At 43.0% G+C, this 23,494-nt stretch overlaps 1 protein-coding gene across 6 annotated transcripts in view; it reads right to left on the reverse strand.

The window, feature by feature from the left end:
* The window catches only part of TLE1 (transducin-like enhancer of split 1 (E(sp1) homolog, Drosophila)), a 134,796-nt gene that overhangs the window by 30,505 nt on the left and 80,797 nt on the right, over window positions 1-23,494 (reverse strand). For 4 of the 6 annotated variants that reach the window (XM_006900201.1, XM_006900206.1, XM_006900203.1 and 1 more), the window contains 4 exons: window positions 22,903-23,055; window positions 19,600-19,744; window positions 18,438-18,625; window positions 16,805-16,881 (listed from right to left, as the gene is read on the reverse strand). In XM_006900201.1, the coding sequence (XP_006900263.1) occupies window positions 16,805-16,881; window positions 18,438-18,625; window positions 19,600-19,744; window positions 22,903-23,055 (563 nt within the window). The remainder of the gene's footprint in view (window positions 1-16,804; window positions 16,882-18,437; window positions 18,626-19,599; window positions 19,745-22,902; window positions 23,056-23,494) is intronic. The other 2 variants (XM_006900204.1, XM_006900205.1) reach the window with 1 other exon arrangement.

A 23,494-nucleotide genomic window follows, 5' to 3' on the forward strand; every position in this document is an offset into this window, starting at 1 on the left:
CAATTCCTTTTGGTATAATGACTCTGGATACTCTTTCGACCTTCTCTTAATACCTGCAGGATCATTTAATATTCTGCCCAAAGCATCCTTAAGTATTTCAACTTGAGGTTTGAATTTCTTCTTCAGTTCCTTGAGTTTAAGAAATTCTGATTTCGGCCCCTTTGATTTTCTGGCTCCGGCTCTTTGCACATTTCATTGTAATATTTTACTCTGTCTTACCGCACTGCCTTTTGAAATCTTCTGTTCAGCTCCTTAATATCTTGATTTCTTCCCTCTGCTTATTCAGATTCTCTTCTGACAGCCACCTCTTAGAAATCCATAGTAAGGATGGTTCAACAGAAGAAAAACAATCAAGGTGATTTAGCACATTAACAATGCAACAAATAAAAACCACATGATCTATCAATTGACGCAGAAAAAGCCTTTGACAAAATCCAACACATCTTCCTTATTAAAACACTCAACAAAATAGAAATAGAGGGGAATTTCCGCAACACAGTGAAAAGTATATATGCAAAACCAAGAGCCAACATCATACTCAATGCAGAGTAAATGCAGAGTTCTCCCCTTGAGAAAAGGATCTAGACAATGATGCCCACTATTACCATTCCTATTCAATACTGTATTGAAAGTCATAGCAAGTGCAAGAGAAGGAAAATAAGAGGCATCCAAATTAGCAAAGAGGAGGTAAAACTGTTTCTACAGATAATATGATTGTATACTTAGAAAATCCTATGTCCCAAGGCAATAAAACTGGGAAATGGTCGACCAATTTAGCAGAGTGGGAGGATACAGGATGAACATACAAAAGTGAGCTGGATTTTTCTCCAGTGATAAACAGGGCCAAAAAAAAAAACAATACCCATCACAATAGCTAATCACAAGATTAAAAACTGGGGAACAAATGTAACTAGGGATATTGTTATGTGCCATCGAGTTGCTTGCGACTCATAGCGACCGATGTACAAAAGACTTATACAAAGAAAATGACAAAATATTACTACAAGAAACAATGGGACCTAGATAAATGTATCAAGTTCATGGATAGGAAGAGTCAATATTATGAAAATGACATTTCTACCAAAAGCAATCTACAAGTTCAATGCAATCTCAATACAGATACCAATTCCATTCTTTGACAAGATGGAAAAGGCAATTTCCATTTTGTTCTGGAATGGAAAGAGACCCCCAAATAAGCAAAGCACTACTCAAAAAGAAAAATAAGGTAGGAGGCATCTCTTAATTTCAAATCCTACTACACAGCCACTGTGGTCAAGAGAATGTCCTAATACTGCAACAACAGACACACAGATCAGTGAACTAGAGTTGAGAACACAGGTATCAACTCATCTACCTATGGTCAACTGATTTTTGACAAGGAGATGAAATCAGTTAAGTGGGGAAACAACACCCCTTTAATAAATCAAAAGAACCTTGAGATATCATCTCATCCCAGCAAGAAGAGGAAAGTTCAACAGGGCAGTAAACAACAAATGCTGGCAGGGTTGTGGAGAGATTGAAACTCTTATTCACTGCTGGTGGGAACGTAAAATGGTACAACTATTATGGAAGGCCAGCTAGCACTTTTTCATGAAGTTGGAAATAGAAATACCATTTGACCCAGCAATGCCACTACCAGGAACACACCCTAAATAAACCAGAACTGTAACTCAAACGGATGTATGCACACCTTTATTTACTGCTGTGTAATTCATAGCAGCAAAGAGATGGAAGCAACCCAAGTGGCCATCAATAAATGAATGGACAGAGAACTGTAGTACACTCATACAACTGAATGTCACCCAACATTGAAAAATAATAAACTTGTAAAACACTACACATTATGAGACTAAAAGACACTATACTGAGTAAAATATCTCGGTCACAAAAGAATACTGCATACACCACTTTTATTAAATAGGACTGACATGAAGTGTTAAGGAGAAAACAGGAAAAAAGTGGCTAGATAATGAATATTTTATTGGACCCAATGAGGGGAAGAACTGTCTGAAAGGAATGTATGATTAGGTATTATATGTGTGACAACATCTGGAACAAGAGGTCCATTGCAAGGAGGACTGTGGGTGGGGGGAAGGAAGAGAAATGGGGAAAATGTGCAATAGTGAATGAATGAAAACCCAATCTTTCTGTAAACCTTCATTAAAATCACAATTAAAAAAATGCAGAAAGAAACAAAAATCCACAGTACTTTTTTAAAATACAAAGCTTAAATCTCCTTTCCAAAAAGGATTCATTAATAAGGTCTTACAGTTCAATGGGGGGGGGGGAAGATCATGGAAATATGCTGTTGTTAGGTGTCATCAAGTCAGCATGTCTCCCAGCCACCCTATGAACAACAGATATTAACACTGCCTCATCCTGTGACAGCCTCAGAATTTCCAACATGTTTGAGTCCACTGTCACACTCAGTGTCAATCTACCTTACTGAGAGTCTTCCTCTCTTTCTCTGGCTCTCCACCTTTCCCAGCGTGATGTCTTTTTCCCAAGGACTGGTGTCTCCTGACAACATGCCCAAAGTACATGAGACAAAGTGGCAGTTTATCAGTTAAAATTCTCACCTGAGTACTAGGGGGCTTAGAGTGAATGTATCAGGATGCATACCGAAAGGTCAGAGGCATCAGTCTATCAGCTGCTCTGTGAGAGAAAGATGAACAGTCTCCTCCTATAAAGATTTATGGTTCCATGGAAACCTGAGGGAGGGTCCTACACGTTTTGTCGATTAAACCTGAAGTGGGTGTGAGCTTTATTTGTTCTTTGTTGCTCCATGTGGCAGAACTTGGTCAAGGACTTTCACATGCATCCACTACCCCATCTGTCAGTTCAGCAGATGCTGAACAGGTTTCAGTGGTGCCTCAGACTCAGACAAACTAGGAAGAAAGATCTGGTAATTTACTTCTGAAAAGCAGCTAATGAAAACTTATGGATCACGTATCACAGCAGCCCAATTCAGAACCTAAAGCAGAGAGGATGCATTACTGGCCAGTGTTTCTTCCTTCTGTGCATGGGGTTGCTGTCAGTCAAGAGCCAACTGCCATTGCTGAGGATCATCAGGTCAGAACTGACCCACAGCTGACCTGCCAAAAAGTTTTCAGTAAATCACTTAACAGTGAAAAAAAGGCAGTAAATCACCGAGGGAAAATTGTCCATCCTCCCATGGAGCAGCTGATGAATTTGAACCACGTACCTCTGTGTTGGCAGAGCCCCCTGGGAAGCTATTGGACAGCAGCTAACAGCAGCAAAGACAGACTGAGTGGCCTTGATAATCTGGGAGTACCTCTTGCATATTCAATGTCCAAACATATCTTTTTTAGGTATTTATACTCAAGGAGACAAATTCTAAGGCAGAAGAAACAGAAATATGTACACATGATTATGTCCTTGTTGTTGTTATGTGCCGTCGAGTCATTTGCGACTCATAGCGACCCTATGCACAACAGCCCTAAACCCTGCTCTATCCTGCGCCAACAGCACTGCCTCTGACACACCCATTCCAATTACCCCAGTCACCGAATCAATCCATCTCATAGAGGGTCTTCCCCTCCTGCGCTGTCCCTCCACCCTCCCAAGCATGATGTCCCTCTCCAAGGACCCATCCCTCCTGGCAACATGTCCAAAGTATGTCAGACGAAGCCCCAGAATCCTTCCCTCCAAGGAGTAGCTTGGTTTAATCCTCTCCAAGATGAATCTGTTTGTTTTCCTGGCAGTCCATGGTACGTATATTCAGTACCCTTCTCCAGCACCACAGCTCAAAAGCATCCAGTCTCCTTCTGTCCTCCCTAGTCATTGTCCAACTCTCTGATGCATAACAAGCGATTGCAAAAGACCATGGCCTGTATCAGGCGCACCTTAGTCTCCAGAGAGACACTGTTGCTCCTGAGTACTTTAGAGAGTTCCCTAACAGCAGACTTTCCCATCACGATATGCTTTTTGATTTTCTGACTGTTGGTGCCAAGAGTGTTGACTGTGGAGCTGAGCAAACTGAAGCTGTGAACACTCTCAATCTCTTCGTCATCCATCCTGACGCTGCCAATTGGTCTAGTGGTGAGAATCTTTTGTCTTCTTGACATTGAGCCTCAGTCCATACTGATTATGTCCTAAGCTGTTACAATATTCATGAAGAGGCAAGGTTAACTGCAGTTGTCTCTGAAGGATTTCAAGGAAGAGGTGAAGACTCCTGAGAAGTTGCTCCAGTCACAAGGACAAGAGCTCCCAGGGAACACAGCCTCATTCCATTCGGCCTGAGCACTGAGAGTGTAAGGAAATGGACAGGAGGCTAGAACTGCAGGTTGGGATGCAGACTGGAGGGCCACATTAAGTTTACACTTGAGCCCTGAAGAGCTCGGAGAAAGAAGTGATCTGACCAGACAAGTGTTTTCTAACAAGAACAAGGTGACAATCATCCTAGTGAGGTTAGAAGCTTATTTGCCGAATCTACTGCCATTGAGTAAATGTACTCATAGAGGACTGAGTAAAACTGCCCCATCAGGTTTCCAAAGCTGCAGGGAGCTTTTCAGAAGCACGTGCTCATCTTTTTCCTATGGGACAGCTAAATGGTTCAAGCCAATGACATCGAAGCCAGCAGCCAAGTCTTTTAATCACTGTTCTACCAGGTTAGAATAGGTATGGGGAAAAAAGGTGAGAATTTCAACAAAATGTAAGGCTGGGTAAAATCAGAATTAAACATGGAAGAAAAGATGAAGTGATCTGGCCAGATGACAGATTAAAAAAAGAAAGCAAGTTTAATTTGACAGGAGTGAGGCCAAGTGAGCAGGCAGGCACACTGGGAAATCCTCTGAGACAGGAGTCCCTGTTAACACCAGAAATAAGTGGTGATGTGAGTCACCTTGTCATATTTCACTCTGAAGGAAACCATGTAGATAGACCACAGGGCCTGAACCTAGGTCTACTCCTTATTCCAGGAGTTAGTAACACAGTTTAAAAAGTACTTTTGAAGTGACGCCTCCCCAAGCCTCCCAGACCAGTTCAACTCAACAAAACTCAACTCAGTGCCTTGAATCAGAACCAGTTCACAGCTGACCCGCTACCAGGTTGTCAGAGGCTAGAAATCACCCGGAAGGAGACGGCCCATCTTTCTCCCTCAGAGCCACTGGTGGATCCAAACCGTCCACGTTTGGGTTAGCAGTGAAACTCTACAGACTATGGTATCAGCGCCCCCTTCCAGCCTCTGTTAAATGCAGCTACAAATAGTTTTCCTTTCTGTCATAGGACTTGTTTTTGTTGTCATTATGTGCCGTTGAGTCGCTTGCGACTCACTGCGACCCTATGTACAACAGCCCTAAACTCTGCTCTGTCCTGTGCCAATCGCACTGTCTCTGACACACCCATCCCAATTACCCCAGTCACTGAATCAATCCATCTCATAGAGGGCCTTCCCCTCCTGTGCTGTCCCTCCACCCTACCAAGCGTGATGTCCTTCTCCAAGGACCTCCTTACAACATGACCAAAGTATGTCAAACGAAGCCTTAGAATCCTTGCCTCCAAGGAGCAGCCTGGCTTAACCTAACTTCCCAGGATGAAATCTGTTTGTTTTCTAAGCTCCAACACCAAAGGTATCAATTCTCCTATCCTCCTCAGTCATTGTCCGGCTCTCTGATGCATAACAAGTGATTGCAAAGACCATGGCCTGTATCAGACGCACCTTAGTCTCCAGACACACCATTGCTCTTCAGTACTTTAGAGAGGTCCCTAACAGCAGACTTTCCCATCGCAATACGTTTTTTAATTTCCTGACCGCTGGTGCCAAGAGTGTTGACTGTGGAGCCAGGCAGACTAGCGCTATTTAAATTTTCCAGGTTTGTGTGATTATTTGATTAATGTCATCTCCCTGCACCTCTCTGCTCTAGCTGCAGTTAAGAGGGCAGGTGGGCAGCGACTGTGACTAGATTTTAACAGCAGATGGTATGGGAACCTGGAATCACATCCCACAAGATACGGATGAAGGAACAGGCTTATTCATCAGCCAGAAGGGAAACCTCAGGTAACAAGATGGTGATCCCCAAATATCTGAATAGCTGTCTGGTGGATGATGGATTAGCAATGCCCTGGATGGTCCTAGGGGGTCACAGAGACCTAGGATTGATGATGGCAAGTTTCAGGGAGACAGATTTCAGCTCTAGAGAGGGAGATGCTTGCACAGAAGCCACGGGAAATGGACAGGTCCAGGTGGTGGCAAGCATCTGGATTGGACGGAGTTGGGCAGAGGCAGCCAGGCCCTCAGGGAGGACACGGTGGGAGATGGACCCACCAAGGAACACTGACAATACAAGGAACAGAGGGTCTCTCCAGTCCAAGTGGACTTATCTGGCTCAAAGATTCTTGGCGTGGATCATTTCCCTCCCACAAGCATGTGTTTGAAGCATGCCACAGTGTCCCCTCTGTCTCCAACAGTCCTGCTGCTCAGCCCCTAGGATTTAGGAGACAGGTTCCAGCCATCAGCTCAATGACTTCGTCTTCAGAACAGCCTCCTCATCCTAATCGTGGTCATCTCTGCAGAGGTTTCCCCACTGTCACTGTCTTCGAGCTGATTCTAACCCATCAGCTTCTGAGGCTGACAGTCTTTACAGGAGACCAAGCTCTGTTCTCCCACTGAGCTGCCAGTGGAATAGAATCAACGGAGAAGCCTTTTGGTTAGCAGCTCAACATGTTACAGCTGCGACTTTTCCTTCTCTATCCTCACTAAAGAGTTAGCTAGAGTTAGTAGTAGTAGTAGTCATTGTTAGGTGCCATAGAGTCGAGCAAGACTTGTAACAACCCCATGAACAAACGATCAGAACCTAGTCCTGTCCTGCACCATTCTCATCACTCCTGACACACAAGAGCTTATTGTAGCAGTCATTTTATTAATCCACCTGGCTGAGGGTCTTCCTCTCCCTCACTGACCCTCCACCCTTCCCAACGTCACTTCCCTCTCCAAGGAATAGCACCTCCTTGCAATATGTCCAAAGTATGTGAGGTGAAGCCTCATCCTTCTTGCCTCCAAAGATCACTCTGGCTGCACCCTCTCCAAGATATACCTATTTGTTTTCTTGGCCATCCATAAAATATTCAGTGCTAATCTCCAACACCACAGCTCAAAGGCATGAATTCTTTTTCTGTCATCCTTACTCACTGTGCATGTGCCGGATGCATGGCGAAATCAGATGCACCTTAGTCCTCAAATTGACATCACAACTTCTCAATAATTTGGAAAGGTCCCTACCTGCAAATTTCCCCATTGCAATGTGTCTCCTTATTTCCTGACTGCTTGTTCCAAGGCTGTTAACTGTGATCCAAGCAAGATGAAGCTGCTGACAGTTCCAATCTCGTCTCCATCCATCATGCCACGACCTACTGGTCCGGTGGTCAGTATCTTTGTTTTCTGGATATTGAGATGCAATCCATACTGAAGGCTGCATTCCTTGATCTTCTGGAACAAGTGCTTCAAGTTCTCCTCACTTTCAGCAAGTAAGGTTGTATCATCTACATAACACATGTTATTGATGAGTCTCCCTCCAATCCAGATGCCACATTCCTCTTCATAGAGTCCTGCTTCTCAGATAATTTGCTCAGCATAAAGATTCAACAGGTAGGGAGATAGAGTACATCCCTGATGCACTCTCTTCCCAATTCCAAACCATGCAGTGCTCCCCCGCTCCGTTCGCACAACAGCATCCTGGTCCAGGTATAGGCTCCTCTTGAGCACAATCAAGTGCTCTGGGATTCCCATTCTTCTCAATGTCAGCCACAACCGGTCATGATCCACACAGTCAAATGCCTTTGCATAGTCAATAAAGCACATACAGACAATCTTATGGTATTCCAATCAACCAGGATCCATCTGATATCAGCAATGAGTTCCCTGGTGCCATGACCTCTCCTAAATCCCGCTTCAACTTTTGGCAATTAGGGAAGTATATGTATTTATGTATTGTTCCAGCCGTTTCTGAATGATCTTCAGCAGTATTGTGCTAGTGTGTGCTATCAATGATACTGTTTGATAATTTCACATTCAGTTGGGTCACCCTTCTTGAGAATAGAAAAAAATATGGACCTCTTCCAATCTAATCTGTTGGCCAGGTAGCTGTCCTTCAAATTTCCTGGCACAGATGGGTGAGTGAACCCAAGGCTGTATCTGTCAACTGAAACAAGTCAATTGGTATTCCATCGATTCCTGGGGCCTTATTTTTTGCCAATGCCTTCAAGGCAGCTTCCACTTCTTCTTTCATTACCACTGGCTCCTGTTCATATGGTACTTCCTGAAATTTTTCAGTGTCAATCAATTCTCTCTGGTATAGTGACTCTGCATATTCCCTCCATCTTCTTTTGATGCTTCCTGTAAGCTGATTAACTGTATCTGATCTCATTTACAATCAGGTTGGGTGGGAAGCCTCTGTGTGGGCAAATAGGATCTGTTGGGTGAGCCTTGGTATTTAAAAATCGTTCTGGTCCTGCCTGTGAATGAGCCTTTAGCTTGGTAAAGCTGGATCCAAATTCTGCAGTCTGAATTTAACCAAATTTGCAATCAGGATGTGTTAATGATAACTGGTGATTGGAATGCAAAAGTAGGAAACAATAAAGAAGGAACAGTAGTTAGAAAATATGAGGTTAGTGATAGAAATGAGGCCAGAAACAGAATGACTGAATTTTCTATTTACAATGATATATTTCAATGCAAATACTTTTTCTAAAAGACACAAAAGACGACTTTACATGTGGATTTCACCTGATGCGCTGCGTAGAAATCATACTGACTACACATTTGTGGAAGAAATCGTTGGAGAAGCTCAATATCAGCAGTCAAAACTAGGTCAGGGGCAGACTGTGGGTCAGATTATCAATTAATCATATGCAAGTTCAACTCATATGCAAGTTCAAGTTGAGGCTAAAGAAAATTAAGTCTACAGGAACCAAGAAATGATCTTATATCAATTCCATTGAAATTTCAGTATCATCTTAAGAATAGCTTTGAAGCATTGAACACCAATGATAGAAGGAAGACCAGATGAGTTGTGGGATGATATCAAGGATATAATCCATGAAAAAAGCAAAAGGTCATTACAAAAACAGAAGAAAAAGGGAAAAACCAAAATGGATGTTGGAACAGACTCTAAATTAGATTGCACTGGACCATCGAGAAGCCAAATGTAAAGGAAAATACGTTTAAGTGAAAAGGGTGAAAAGATGGTTTCAAAGGGCAGCTCAGGAGGACAAAGCAAAGTATTATAATGGAATGTGTACAGAGCTGAAATTGGAGAAATAAAAAGGGAAGAACTTGCTCTGCATTTCTCAAGCTGAAGGAACTGAAAAACAAATTTAGGCCTCCTGTTGCAATGATGAAAGATGACATGGGCAATGTATTAAATGACCAAGAAAGTATCAAAAGAAGAGTTGTTAGTAGCAGTAGTATTTTTATTTTTTTCTTACTACTTTATTTACAAAATTCTAATACAAATCCTTTCAATTTCCCTCACCCCCTCAAATTGTACAACCCAATGATTAATTCCCTCTTCCCCCTGTACATCTGTACCCTTCTGCTTCCAGCTTCTCCCACCCCTCCTGGATCCTTATCCTCATTCTACAATAACGGTCTTATACAATATTTATCCTTGTGGGACTGAGTTAGTTCAAGCAGCATAATGCTCTCCAGTCCCTCCAAAGTTAGGTAATAATTTACAAAGTTACTGCTTCTGTGTGCTGCATAGTATTTCACTGCGTAAATGTACCATAATTTCTCAATCCATTTGTTTGTGGTTGGATATTTGGGCTGTTTCCATGTTCTTGCAATGGTGAATAATACTGCTATAAACACTGGTGTACGAATCTCAGTTTGTGTCTCAGTTCTCATATTCTCAGGGTATATTCCAAGTAGTGGAATAGCTGAGTCATATGGAATTACTATGTTCAGCTTTTCTGAGGAAGAGCCAAACTGCCTTCCAGAATGGTTGCACCATTTTACAATCCCACCAACAATGTAGAAGAGTTCCTTTCTTGCTACATCCTCTCCAACATGTATTACTTGATTTGTACCTCTTATTGCCAGTGATTTGGAACATTTCTTCATGTATCTGTCTGCCATTTGAATATCTTCCTCTGTGAAAATTCTTTCCATGTCTTTTGCCCATTTTGTAATTGGGTTATCAGTCTTCTTGTGGAGGGAGGCCCACAAATATTCGGTAAACTATTGTTTTAAGACTCTTGTCTGAGATGGTATTACCAAACGTTTGCTCCCAGTCTGTAGGTTTTTTCCACTCTGCTGGAAAAAGTTTTTGATGTGCACAGAGATTTAATCTTTAGAAGGTCCCATGCATCAATTTTATTACTCTTTAGATTGTGCATTTCTGGTTGTATTTGGCAGACTCTTTATACCTTGGACTGGCTTGATCTAGTTTGTCTCTTATGAACATCACGGTTTTGGGCTTTCCTCCCAGGTCTCTGATCCACCTTGAGTTGATTTTTGTGTATGGTGTGAGATATGGCTCTTGTTTCAGTTTTCTGCAGGTGGAAGTCCAGTTTTGCCAGCACCATTTGTTACAGAGGTTATCATTTCCCCATTTGATAGCTTTGATTTCCTTGTCGAATATTAGTTAACCATAGATAGCTGGGTCTTTTTCTGGGTTCTCAATTCTGTTCCATTGGTCTATCTGCCTGTCATTGTTCCACTACCATGCTGTTTTGGTTACCACTGCTATGTAGTGGGTTTTGAGGTCAGGGAGTGCTATGCCGCCAACTTTTTTTGTTTCTCAGAAGTGTTTTGCTTATTTGGGGTCTCTTGTCTCTCCAAATAAATGTGATCATTTCCCTTTCAATCTTCTTGAAAAATGAATTTGGTATCTGGATTGGGATTGCACTGAACATGTAGACTGCCTTTGGTAAGACTGTGATTTTCACCATACTGAATCTTCCTTTCCATGAACAGGGCACATTTTTCCATTTCTTTAGGTCTTTTATTGTGTCTTTCAGAAATGGTCTGTAGTGTTCTTTGTATAGGTCTCCTGTATCTCTAGTTACATTCACTCCCAAGTCTCTCAATTTGTGGTTGGCTATTATAAATGGGTGTTGCTCTCTTTATTTCCTTCTCTGAGTTATCTTTGTTACTGTAGAGGAATCCTATTGATTTTTGGATACTGACTTATATCCTGCCACTAGCAGTATTTTTAAATAACCTTACCATGAAGGAGCCCTGGTGGCACAGTGCATAATTTATCAAGCTGCCAACCAAAAGTCCGTATGAACGAAATGGCTCCAAAGGAAGATGAGTAGATTGCTCCCATTAGGATTTATGGTCTAAAAGCCCCAATGAGGGGTGGGGTGGTCAATATGAGTTGGAATCAATTTGATGGAAGCGAGTTTGGGTTTAGTTTATTTGACTGGATCAATGAGGAATCCTGTGGGGGCAATAGCTGTTCAACATTCAGGGGCTAATTGAAAGACTGGAAATTTCACTGCATGAGAAAAGCCATGCAGATTCGTTTCCATAAAAATCGTAGCTAAGCACACCCTGTGGGGCATTTCTACTCAGTTCTACAATGTTACTATGGACACCAATAGCCAAGCTAGACTGGCACACAAACCCATAAATAACAACCACTTTCTCATGACAGTATCTGGGCAGCAGAAGGAATTTACAATCAACAACTAACCTAAAGATTAGCAATTTGAGCCCACCGGCAACACTGTAGAGGAAACAGCTTCTGTCAAGATTACAGAAAGAAAAGGGGAGGGGAGCTGAAAACACCCACACAGCACCTACAGAATGGGTCTCCAGAAAACAGTTTTTGATCTCTCCAAAGTGCTAAAAGCAAGGATATCAATTTAAAGACTAAGAAGTACCTTTCAACTTTCAATTACTTCCTATGTGTCTGAAAGTTGGATAATGAATAAGACAGACTGAAAAAGAATCCATGCCTTTGAGTTGTGCTCTGGTGAAGAGTATTGCATACAGCGTGGACTGCCAAAACAACAAGTAAATTTGTCTTGAAGGAAGTACAGCCAGAGTGCTCCTAGAGACTAGGATGGTGAAACTTTATCTCACATACTTTGGACATGTTATCAGGAGTAGCACATCCTTGGAAAAGTGGCACATCCTTGGAAAAAAGACATTATGCTAGGAAAGTTAGATAGCCAGAGATAGAGAAGATGACCCTCAAAAAAATGAGTGACACAGGGACTGGGACAATGGGCCGGAGCAAGCTGGAGACAGCAAGGCTGGTGGGTGCAAGATAGGGCAAAGATACGATCAGTTTTTCATTGGGTCGTTATGAATTGTTGCTGACTTGACGGCACCTATCAACAACACAGAACAGTTCTACTCTGTAACACAAGGAGTTGTCATGACTCAAAATCAATTTGAGAGCAAAAGGTTTGGGGTTTGTTTTTTTGGTAGTTTAGTGGGAGACCTCACAAGCAGCTGCCACTCACCCACCCAGGGAGGCAATCTGCTTTCAAAAAACAGCGAATAAAAACCCCACAAATCCACACAGCCCAATTCTGTTGTGCATGATGTCACAAGGTGGGGGCTAACCAAACAACAGGTAACAACATGCCACATCATGAGGACCCTGAGGACAGGGAACACTATCCACTTTGTTTCTCTAGCATCTCCAGCACCCAGCACAAATCCTGACACTCTCTCCACCATCCTGGAAGTCCATGAACTGTCCTATTACCTTTATCTAACCCACATGAATCTTATCTTCTGTAAAGCAGATAGATACTCTTTTAGCTCTTATTTCTCAGAGAACATTTCCAAAAGATTGACTACTTTGTGCATCTTGCTCTACATATGCTAGTTTGCCACCATTTCTTTTGCAGTTAAGGGCGACAGGCCAGTGCTATCCATGGGGGGTTGTGCAAACTGTAGTGAGTGGGCACAAGAATTAAAACAAAGGTCCTGACACTTTGAAGGGCCACTTATAAGCATCTGCTTATGATGGTGACTCTTACAATGAGAAAACTCAGCGTTTGTACACTTTGCATCTTCTTGCTCAGATTAATTTTTCTTGTATGTTATAAAAGTATCAAATGTCAACAAACAGGAAAAAAGCATTCTGTCCAGGGTAGGAAGTCAAATTCCAGTCTACCCAGAGGTGTCTCAGAAGGCAAGCTTGGGAATCTGCTTCTGAACTATCAGTCACTGAATAAGCTACAGAGCACTGTCCGTGGATGCAGACGGGGCTGGCAACAAGCAGATGGCACTGGTGGTGATGACGATGGCGGCTGGGAAACGCTCCTCAAGCAATATTCCTTTAATAAAACATAATCACAGGACATCCTCTTGTCTTGAATTAATGTGGGCAAGGGGGATGCAGCAGCCTAGATTCCGAAGATGAGTAGAATGTGCATTTTCCCCTGATATTAATTCTTTCCTCACATCCTAGGACTAAATGCAAGTCTTTTCTTTAAACAAAGAAAATCCTTGGTGAAAATTTAACTTTTAGAAAGCAGAATGAGCATTCAGATCCAGAGACCAATGGCCATATTCATCAAAGACAGAAAATCAGCTCCAAAGCAACATGAGTACTCACAACTCTGCCACTGCTGCCCACTGTCCTTTTCTTGTGGCACTTTTTAAAATTTTCTTTGTGTGTATGTGTGTGTACCACCAAACTGGATCTGACTGGTATAGGAGGAGATTGCCCTCCTTCTCCAGCAGAGCATCTGGTGGATTCAAACTGTGTACATCTGGGATTGCAGTGCAGCTTCTTTCCACTAGGCTACCAGAGCTCCCTTCTTGGGGGATGTTTTATCTGAGCTTATGTAGATACCCAAGAGGCTCACATGCCAATACATGAGCATTTTGGCTCTCACAAATACTGTGCCACAAAGATTTTGTTTGTAATAACATACTAAATGAAATCACATCTCTGTCTCTCACACACACACACTTATTCTCTCTCCACTTAGCCACCTGCTATATCCCTCCACAGTAGCAGTGTAGTCACGACCCTGCTCCTCTTCCCAGCTCGCTCGCTCTCTCTCTCACACATCACATTCAAGGTGAGGTTTTGACAGCTGGATGCATCTCCAGATCCCTAGCTCCTCAGCTGAACTTGCCTTATTTGCTTATTATTCCTCCCAAACATTGAGTTTCTTTTATCACTTTTTAATATTTATTACATTTTCCCTTTATCTGTTTGTCTATCAACAGACCACACAACAGCTACCGTTCCACTGCAAGAAACAAAAAAGCCTTGCTGGACTGGGACAAAGGAGACATCTCCACCTCGTCCATGAACACTCAATAGGAAGAGATCCACAAGCTAAGGGAGCACTGTTTCATCCTCCCTCTTTACTGGGCCTGGAGGTCATGCTGAATTCTGAAAAACTGTACTGTGCAATTCCTACAAAAAAGCCTCATTTCATCATGAATCAAACTATCGTGAAATACTTAGAAAATTCATGGCAAGTGTAGCAATGGGAACTTGCTCCTGCAAGAGTAAAGAATTTAACTTTTTCTCAGGCTGTTGATTTATCTGAGACAAGGCTCTAATCAAAACCATGCAAGGATAATCAGGTATCTGAATAAACCATGTAAAGTAATGTATATTTAGCTGAAAGCGGCAACACAAAGGTATAAAGTAAAGAAAACAAGCTGATGGGGATGTCTAGGTTATCTTAAAAACCCCAACTCATTGCAGTTAGTTGGAACTGACCCATAGCTGACCCTCCAGTGGGTTTTCAGAGGCTGTAAATGGCATGAGAGCAAAGTCTTTCTCTCAAACAAGAAATGTATTCTTTCCAGTTTAAGCAGCTGAAATATAAATTCAGATAGGTGCTAGCTTTAGGGAAGATTTTCTCTGCCAACTCTGGGGACATGTTTTCACCTTTCAGCATGTGTACACCCAAGATTCCTTGCACATTTCCATGTCTCTTGACATCAATCTTTTCCTGGCCTATGAGGTTGTCCAAGTAAAAAATCCTGGAGCCAAAGAATTCATTCACTTTCAGCTTTTCTTTCTTAACAGTCATCAGGTCCCTGGTTGTCAGTTTGCTTTTCTCTCCTTCATCTTAATAAGACAAAATGGAATGCACACCACATGCCAAAGACATTGGTCTTCTATTGGATTAGGGCTGTAACCTGAATGAGTATATTGCATCCTACTCTAACCTTCTTACAAATGACTCACTGATCACATCAGATCACAATGTGGGGGAGTCCTTCTGTCATTATGTGGCCACCACATGACATCATTCCATAAGTGTCAAACCACCAAGATGACCTAGCCAAGCCGACACATACTGCTTGGGAGCACAATTCAACCCAGGACAGGCAACATTTATCCCCGCTTAGAAAACTGACAAAATTTAAAAAGGTTTTCTGCCAAATTCTATCCAAGTGAAAGGAAGAAATATTTGCTAGGCAGTAAGATAGTCTTATTTTCATTTTGTATGAAAATTCAGAATTTTGAGAATTCACCAAAATCATTTTAGTCACTAATATTTATGGAATGCATTTCTCTAGGAAAAATTATCAAAAGGTTTCTCAAATTTCAAGTACTTGCTTCCCTTCACTTATCTTTCTTGTTTCCAAAGCTACTTCACTTATTTTTAGCCACTCACTGCTAGTTCTCCTGACAGTGAATCAACCAATGACTCCTTAAGAGAAGGATGAGAAGGATGGGCAATTTCCTTATAGCCTCAGAAACCCAATGGAAAATCAGCTCTGAGTGGGTTCCAGCTTCACAGGACAAGTTACTTCAACAAGTTGAAGTTCTGGTGGCCTAGTCCACAGGAGTTGTGCTGCTAACCCAAAGGCCAGAAGATCCATGAGCAAAAGATGGGCAATCTCCTCTCATGTGATTTATAATCTTGGAAACCACACTGGAGGGTTAGCTATGAGTCTGTTCTGATTCAACAGCAATGAGTATGAGGTTTTAAAAAAACTTTCTTCTAATACGTATATACACAATGCTATAATATTTGTTATAATTCAGACAAAGTCATTCATCAGAACTTCACTTGAGGTTCCACCTCAGAGGCTGATGTGCAATAGAACCTCTCCTCTCCACCTCCAAACCTTGCATGTTGTTGCTGTGTTAGCTGCGTAGAGTCTATAAACTGAAAGACACAAATCATGACTACACCATGCACAATGCAATTAGACTACTGTGGTCCATAAAATGACCAGAAATAGGTCAACAGGTCTTTCCTTCTAGTTCATCTCAGGCTGTCAGTGAAACTTGCCAACAGCACCATGCCAGCCTTCAATGACAGAAGGATGGGCCACAGTAGTGCATGAAATGTACTGATCAGGAATCAAAGGTGCCCTGTACTGAAAGTGAAAATTCTGCTACTGCACTATCATTGCAGCTAGAACCCATCCTTCATGCAACCCTCATTTCTGCCAAAGGAAGGAAAAACATCAGTGGACTGGATCAAAAGAATACATTTTAAATTTCCAAGAACTCAAGAGTGAATGGCTGCAAATGGCTCATCATTTGGTACTATGAGAACTTCCAGGTCACACCAAACAGCAAACCAACAAAGGTGCTTTCTGAGTGGGCCAAAGCAGGAGATACAGCCTCTCCAATACCCTCCTGCTCTCTTTAGCTCATCATCCACAGCTTCTCTCTTGAAATAACCAAGTGCATGAGATCACCAAGAAGACACAGGCATGACATCTACAAGCTGCCTATTTATAGAAAGTGTTAACACTCCCCAGAAAAGGCATTAGAAATCTCCTTGGAAACATCCAAGCCTGTACTCCCTTTAGAATTCTAGTCTGCTACTAACTATGACTGAACAGCCGCCTTTAAAACAAAAGTAAGAAGTTAAAGGTACTTACGGTTTCCCCCCAGGGATTCCTGCCAGGTTTGGAGGGATGGTTGGTACTCTCATGTGAGGGGGAGGATCAAACCCAACCTGGAAGCAAAACAGAGCATTGCAGACTCATTTCAGGCCTGGGAAGGCATTTGGTTAGCTTTAATAAAGATTTTTCATTAGAAATTCCTTTTCATTAGAAATTCCTTTCCCTTTCTTTTGCCCCAAAGCAATATAAACAAGAACAGTAATATTCTCTAGCATTTCTCAAAAGAAAATTATAATGCAAGAATTAATAGTTACTTCATAGATATAAGATATTTTGGCTCAACCAAGTAAATACAGAAAGCAGAATGTTAAGTCAGGGTTTCTCGATTTTAGCCCTGTGGATGTGGCTAGATGGCTCTTTGGGGAGGGGGCTGTTCTGTGTTCAGGTATTAGCAGTATCCCTGGTCTCTTTAAGTGCCAGGAGTAATAGCCCTTTCCCAGGTGAGATAACCAACAACATCTCCAGATATTGTCAAATGTCTCCCAGGGAGCAAAATCTTAGCCTCTCCCCAACTGAGACAAACAGAATTAATACTTCAGTCTTCTAAATTAATGCTTCAGTATTCATTTATTTAACCAGAAGCTGAAGACTTTGGGTGCTGCAAATAATTATGTACTATGGCAGCTAACTTGACCCTGGAAGTTTATGTACACCCTGAACTGCTATGGAACAAAGGCTTGGCAATCTACCTATAAAAACTGAGCTACTGAAAACTCTATGGGACATGTTCTACTCTGATACACACGGAGCTTCCATAATTGGGAGTGACTTAGGAGAGCTGGGTTTGTTGTTTTTTTATTGAATGATGGAATCTAGTTCCTAAGCTGCCCATCTTTACTTCAGGCTACTGTGCCCACTACACTGTCTTTGTTGCTAGTGAAAAAAATACGGTAAAATGTCACTATCATGGTATGGCTGCCTAAAGACAAATGAGGATAGAAATGGATATAGTCTGTTTCAAAGCCCAAATAGTGACGGCATAGGGCCTTTATCTGCTATGGCATTTATTTCCTTTTCCTATGTAGTCAACAGTTCACATCAATTTTACATCTCAAAGGTGGTCTTGAGTCCTCCTGAAATGACATGCTGTCAGAAAGCAGAGCAAGAAGAAAAAGGACCTGTGCCCCATGTCAGTCCTTGTGTTTGTACCTGGAGTACTGAAAGTACTTCCTACACAGAGGCCAGGCTGCTGGGCTCACAGACCATGGGCAGGCCTAGAAAATGCTGTGGCTTCTCAGAATTTTCGTCTAAGGTTGAAAGACACAAAAGCTCAAGAAAACTAATGCAAAGGCTTCTGTGCACTACGTGAGTCATTTCAACACCTTCAAAATAAACTCGTTCGGGAGGAGAACCAGATATTCCTGAACCACTAAAGCAGCTTCTAAATAGCTCAAAACCAGTGAAACAGAAGTGCCAGGCCAGCGATTAATAAGCCAGCACAGGGACGAGATGCCCAGGAGTGGCCGGGCTGATAAGGGCAGACAATGGCGTCTGTCTGTGTGTGTGGCCGTGCGTGGCACGGAACCCGCCCGGTGGCTGTCCTCTCTCCTGGTTCCCCGAGGGCAGCGCTAAGTGAGCCCGCAGAGGAAGGGCCATGTGAGGGGCCTACCATGGAGGAGCGGCCATAGGCCACCACGGCGGCAGCAGCAGCGGCACTCATCTGAGGCGACATGTTATGCAGACTGGCGTAGGCTGCGCCTGGGCTGGTAAGCTCGCCATTCATGCCCGCGTGTGGCACCATCCCAAATGGGCCAGGGTAGGGACCGGGCACTGCCAGGGGCGTCCGCAGGCCAGCCGCTGCAATGAAGCACAGGAGACAGGGCTCAGACATGTGCGCCAGCCCAACCCTGCATCAATCCCCACAGCTGTTCATCCCGGGAAAGGAAGGTCAGATTCCTGGAGAAAATCACCTCAGATCGGTCATAAGGCCGTTCTTGCCCAGAGCTGAATGCCCTTGCGGTGGTGGCCCGACCTCCCAGTCCCAGCCAGGCAGACTAGGCTGCCAGGGTTAAGCCGCATCATTAGACCCAATTCACAGAGAGAGCAAACCAAGGTGCACACACTAAGTGTTTACCTGACTTAATCTCAAAAGAAGATTTTCTTGATAAAATCCAAGATTTCTCCTCGAGTCCATACTTTCCATCCCTGGTACCAATTCCCTGGTACCCAATCCTGGGTTTATGTAAACCAAAGCACAGGTTTTAGGAGGAATATTCTGGTGCCTATTTTTTCTTTTTTGAGCCTTGGTGGTTACTTTTTTCCTTTCCCAGCAAAGAAGATAAAGTTGCAAGTAATGAATTTAGTCATGACCTGGATGCTCAGGAAAACCATCCCACATTCCACTAAAGGAGACAACCCCGCTGCCCCAGGGACATGGCCACAAAGCCACCAACACAGGGAGAACCAGCATACTTGGTGGCCACGACACAGCTTCCACTGAGATTAGCCAACCCCGAAACACACAGTGATGGTTTGGTAAGGAGCTTACATTTGGGATAATTGCCAGAAACTCTGCTGAAGACCCTAGCATTTGGATTATTTGGAAATAAAAGAAAAGCCAAATGTCAACAGCCAGAGACAGAGCGGAGTGCAGCTGCTAAAACCCGAGGACAAACATCTGTTTCTTATCATGGCTTTTTACAGATAGGAAGGAGGGCAGCAATAAATGCAGTTTATTGCCACGGAGAGGTGGCATCATAAGATTAGTCAGAGAAGAGTAAAGAAGGGAACTGGAAAAGCAAAACAAAGCAAAGCAAGAGGTGGCGCTTTACCGGCTTGGTTAACGAGGGGGTCCATGGCTGGAGGCTTGCCGAGGCCTGGCCGGAGGCCTGGAGTGGCATTGGTGCCCGGCGCTGGCAGGTCGCTGCGCGGAGTTGGTGTGCTGGATTTCAGGACAGGCGTGCTGGCTTTTTCATGCTGGTATCATTAAACAAATTAAATGAGTATTATTTTTAATCCAAACCATATTACACAATTTATCACAACAGCAGCTGGGACACTGGGCACCTTCTAGGACTCCCTCGGCCAATTTTCATAAATCCACACAATGTTGACAGCATTAACTTGTGAGCGAGAAATGTTGACCTTTCCTCTTCCTGCCAGAATGAAAACTCTAGCGAGGACAGAACAGGATCACACTTGTTCCTCTGTGGGTTTTATTTTAAAAGTATTTTCCATAAGGCTGGTGGATTTTGGGTCTAAGCCAAATTAGAGGAATGACCACCCAGAGCTGGGCTCCCTCCTAGTCGTGCTCCAGGCTGCCAACAAGCGTCACAGGAGATCCTTCTCCATCTAGCTTTTCAGCAACAGCTGACTGAAACCAACAGCAAGAAGCTGAGAGGAGTCATCAATTTTATAAAACACAAAGCAGGATCTCAGAAGCAAAAAGCCTAGAATTAGTTACATTTTATTAAAAAAGAAGACCCGTGGGAGCAAAGGATCACCACCAATTAGCCTCCAGAGACAGTGTAGACAGACTGAATACCCAGCCAGGGGACCTAAGAAGTCGAGTTCCTAACAGGGTTACAAAAGTTGAATTGTGTCCCTCAAAGAGACAAAACCCCAACTCCCCATCTATCAATGTGACCTTGTTCAAAAAAAAGGTCTTTGCAGATGTTATTAGTTCATTTAACCTGAGGTCATATTGGGCTTGGGGAGACCCTATGCCAATGTAACTCATGTCCTTACCCAGGAGAAGAGACACACAGTGAGGATGATTAGGCTGAAATGATGTATCTATAAACCAGAGAATGCTGGGAACTGCCAGGAACTTCCAGAAACTATAGAGAAAAATGTAGCCTACAGAACTGATAGAGAATAAATTTCTGCTTTAAACCACCCAGTTTCTGGTACATTTTTATAAAAGCCCTAGGAAATGAATGCACCAGTATCTTCCTTTGCCTCTCAAATTTAAACACTCTGAGAAGGGCCACGGTGTGCAAAAGAGTGTGGGCTAGAGTGAGCTGGCAGTTAACGGAACAAACGGGATGAGGAGGCCTTGGCAAATCACTAAGGCTAATGCCCAGTGGCCCAAGTGTTAAGTGTGACACACTGCTGGCTGCAAGAATAAGCACACAGATGTGCTCAGAGGCTCACCTTTCCTCCCTCAGTTCCAGGTCTGACTCAAGTCCATCAGCATTCTCACCAGTCTCAAAAGCACAACATGCTGTAATGCTGAGCTCAAGAAAACTAAAACTCACTGTAGTGGAGTCAAAACAGACTCGAGTTTGTTTGCCAGTGCGTCTTGGAGCTGTAGGCCACATGGGAGTAGATCACTTACTTCTCTTCCTTCCACTGCCCTGATGATGGATTTGAACCACCAGACATGGGTGGATTAGCATCTCAACAACAAACAGAAAGCTGAAGATTATGATAAATTCTCAGTATCTAAAAGGACTAAACTACTTATTTTCCAACTTGGAACTTTTGGAAGGCTTTGTGCCAGGAAGAAAATTCTCTAAGCATTATATATTTGAGTTTGCTTCCTAAAAATAAATGTTGGCAGCCCAACTCCTCTATCTGTGAATGTAAAGTGAACTCATTCAACACTGACGAATTGGAATGGACTCAGACCTCACCCTCCAGTAGGTTTTGGAAGGCTGTAAACCACAGGGAGGAGACTGACCATCTGTGGTGTTAAGGGTTTATTGTTTAAAAAGGCTTTCCTAACCACTGCTTGACTATTACCATGGGAATGGCCAGGGATAGAAGAATAGGGCATGTTGGCCTATTGATAAGAGAACCGGCTAATCTCACCAATCCAAAACAGGATTGGCTAGTCTCCCAACTAATTGAGCAGATCAGTAGCAGAAATGGAAAAACCTCACCACCAGCAAAACAGCAGCAAGAGAATGTAATGCATCCTCCAAGACCAGATATTCTTGTGCCAGCTAGATCAGGGCCAATGGGAGCAATAGCCATAGTGGCCACAGCAGCGGTCCAGAGATCTGACATGAGAGGGAGCTGACTACTATACCACTGAACCAGAGCTACAAGCCTTTTGCCCAAGTTTAAAGGAGCACTGTGAGGGGAAAGCCATAAATGGCATAATGGAGAACTTTACACTGGCCTAAGGCCACCAGGCTCAAGGCTCAGGTCCCTGAGAGCACATTCTGCAAGCTGTCCTCTGACTTCTTTAATATAGTTCTGTGTAGTCTGTGAACTACTGTATCAGATTTCGGGCCGAGTAAAGCAGAAAGATTCATGTTTGGATGAGTAGAAAGAGATGTGGGAGTGTAAGGGACATGGCTGACCTCTGGGGAATTTGTTTTGTGTTGCTGACGTTGTTGACGGGGGAAGTTCCCTTTTGTGAAGTTGGTAATCCACACACAGTCCTTGCTCTTTATATACCATCTTTCTGCCTGGAGCCATTTATGGATTCAAACCCCTGGCGAGGTGCCTTGGGTTAGCAGCACAATTCCAACTCCCTATTGATTGTGCCACCAGAGTATGCAGTATAATGCAATGTTAACCAAGTCCCAGTAGTGCAAGATTTGTCGCAGGCTCAATGATTTCTTAAGTTACTGAAAAGCAGACTGGACACAGGAGAAGACATTACAGGAGGATCACCTAAAATCAAGGAAGGCACAGGGCATCAACAAGAAATAGCAAAGACCCTAATCTGAACTATCAGGAAAGAATTCTGCTCTTTGAAAGCACCCAGGTGTGGTGTGTCCACTATAGCAATGACAGGAAAATAAGACAACTAAGAGAGCCAACAGAGCCTTTCTCCCTCTAATCACAGCGTAAGGAGCCCTGGAGGTACAGCATTTAAGTGTCTAGGTGCTAACCAAAAGATTGGTGGTTGAAATCTATCCTTTCACTCCTCATAAGAAAGACCAACTGAGCTGTTCACACAGAGAATGCGGCTCAAGAAATCCTACAAGAAGTTCTAACCTAATGACGTAAAATTGACTTGGTGGCATAGTAACAATCATATACACAGTCGAATGAGAAGTGAAAATTGTCTGGGGACAAACAGCGGAGTTTCACATAAATGCTTAAAAATAGGCCAATTCTGATCCCTAAAGGAAAATCCAGTACAAAGCAGGAAAATGTTAGTTTTCATTACATACCAAGCTCATCTCTTTGGATTTCAAAGAAGTAGAACTTCCAGAGGAGGCGGTGGAAGCGGGGCTGCTGGAAGCGTCTTTCTTTAGCAAGCGGTTTTTGTCAATGCCATTTTCCCGTGGTGAATGAGCTGGGCTTGCTCGTGGAGAAGAAGGGTCCTCAACAAACACAGCCATGGTTTTTGTGCGTTAGTATATAAAGGACAGACATTCTAGCTACATGTTCTATTTCCACATTCATTCTCTAAGTTCAGGAACAATGAAGGCGGGTGCCACAATGAAAGAACTAACAAGAGTGTTAAAATTAACAGGATGGTGTTTGTAAACCCATCCATAAAGGCACCAGGAAGTCAAGCAAGGTATCACAGACTAAAATCATCCTCTTGCTGAAAGAGTTCTGCCTAGGGAAGAAGGCAGCACCTGACACTAAATTTAAGAATCCAAAATGAGTGAGTCAGCAGATTTTTTCAAAAAAAGGCACTCATGTCTGTAAGACCATCTGGTCCAGCCATGAACACCCACTTAAGTTTTGTTTTCCCACTGAAGTTTTAATGTATAAAGATACAAGAGACTATGTACAGCATTATGCCCCTACTTC

Source organism: Elephantulus edwardii, unplaced genomic scaffold (genome assembly GCF_000299155.1).
Source record: "Elephantulus edwardii isolate Elephantulus edwardi_28Jun2011 unplaced genomic scaffold, EleEdw1.0 scaffold00277, whole genome shotgun sequence".
In the NCBI taxonomy this organism is placed as follows: Eukaryota; Metazoa; Chordata; class Mammalia; order Macroscelidea; family Macroscelididae; genus Elephantulus; species Elephantulus edwardii.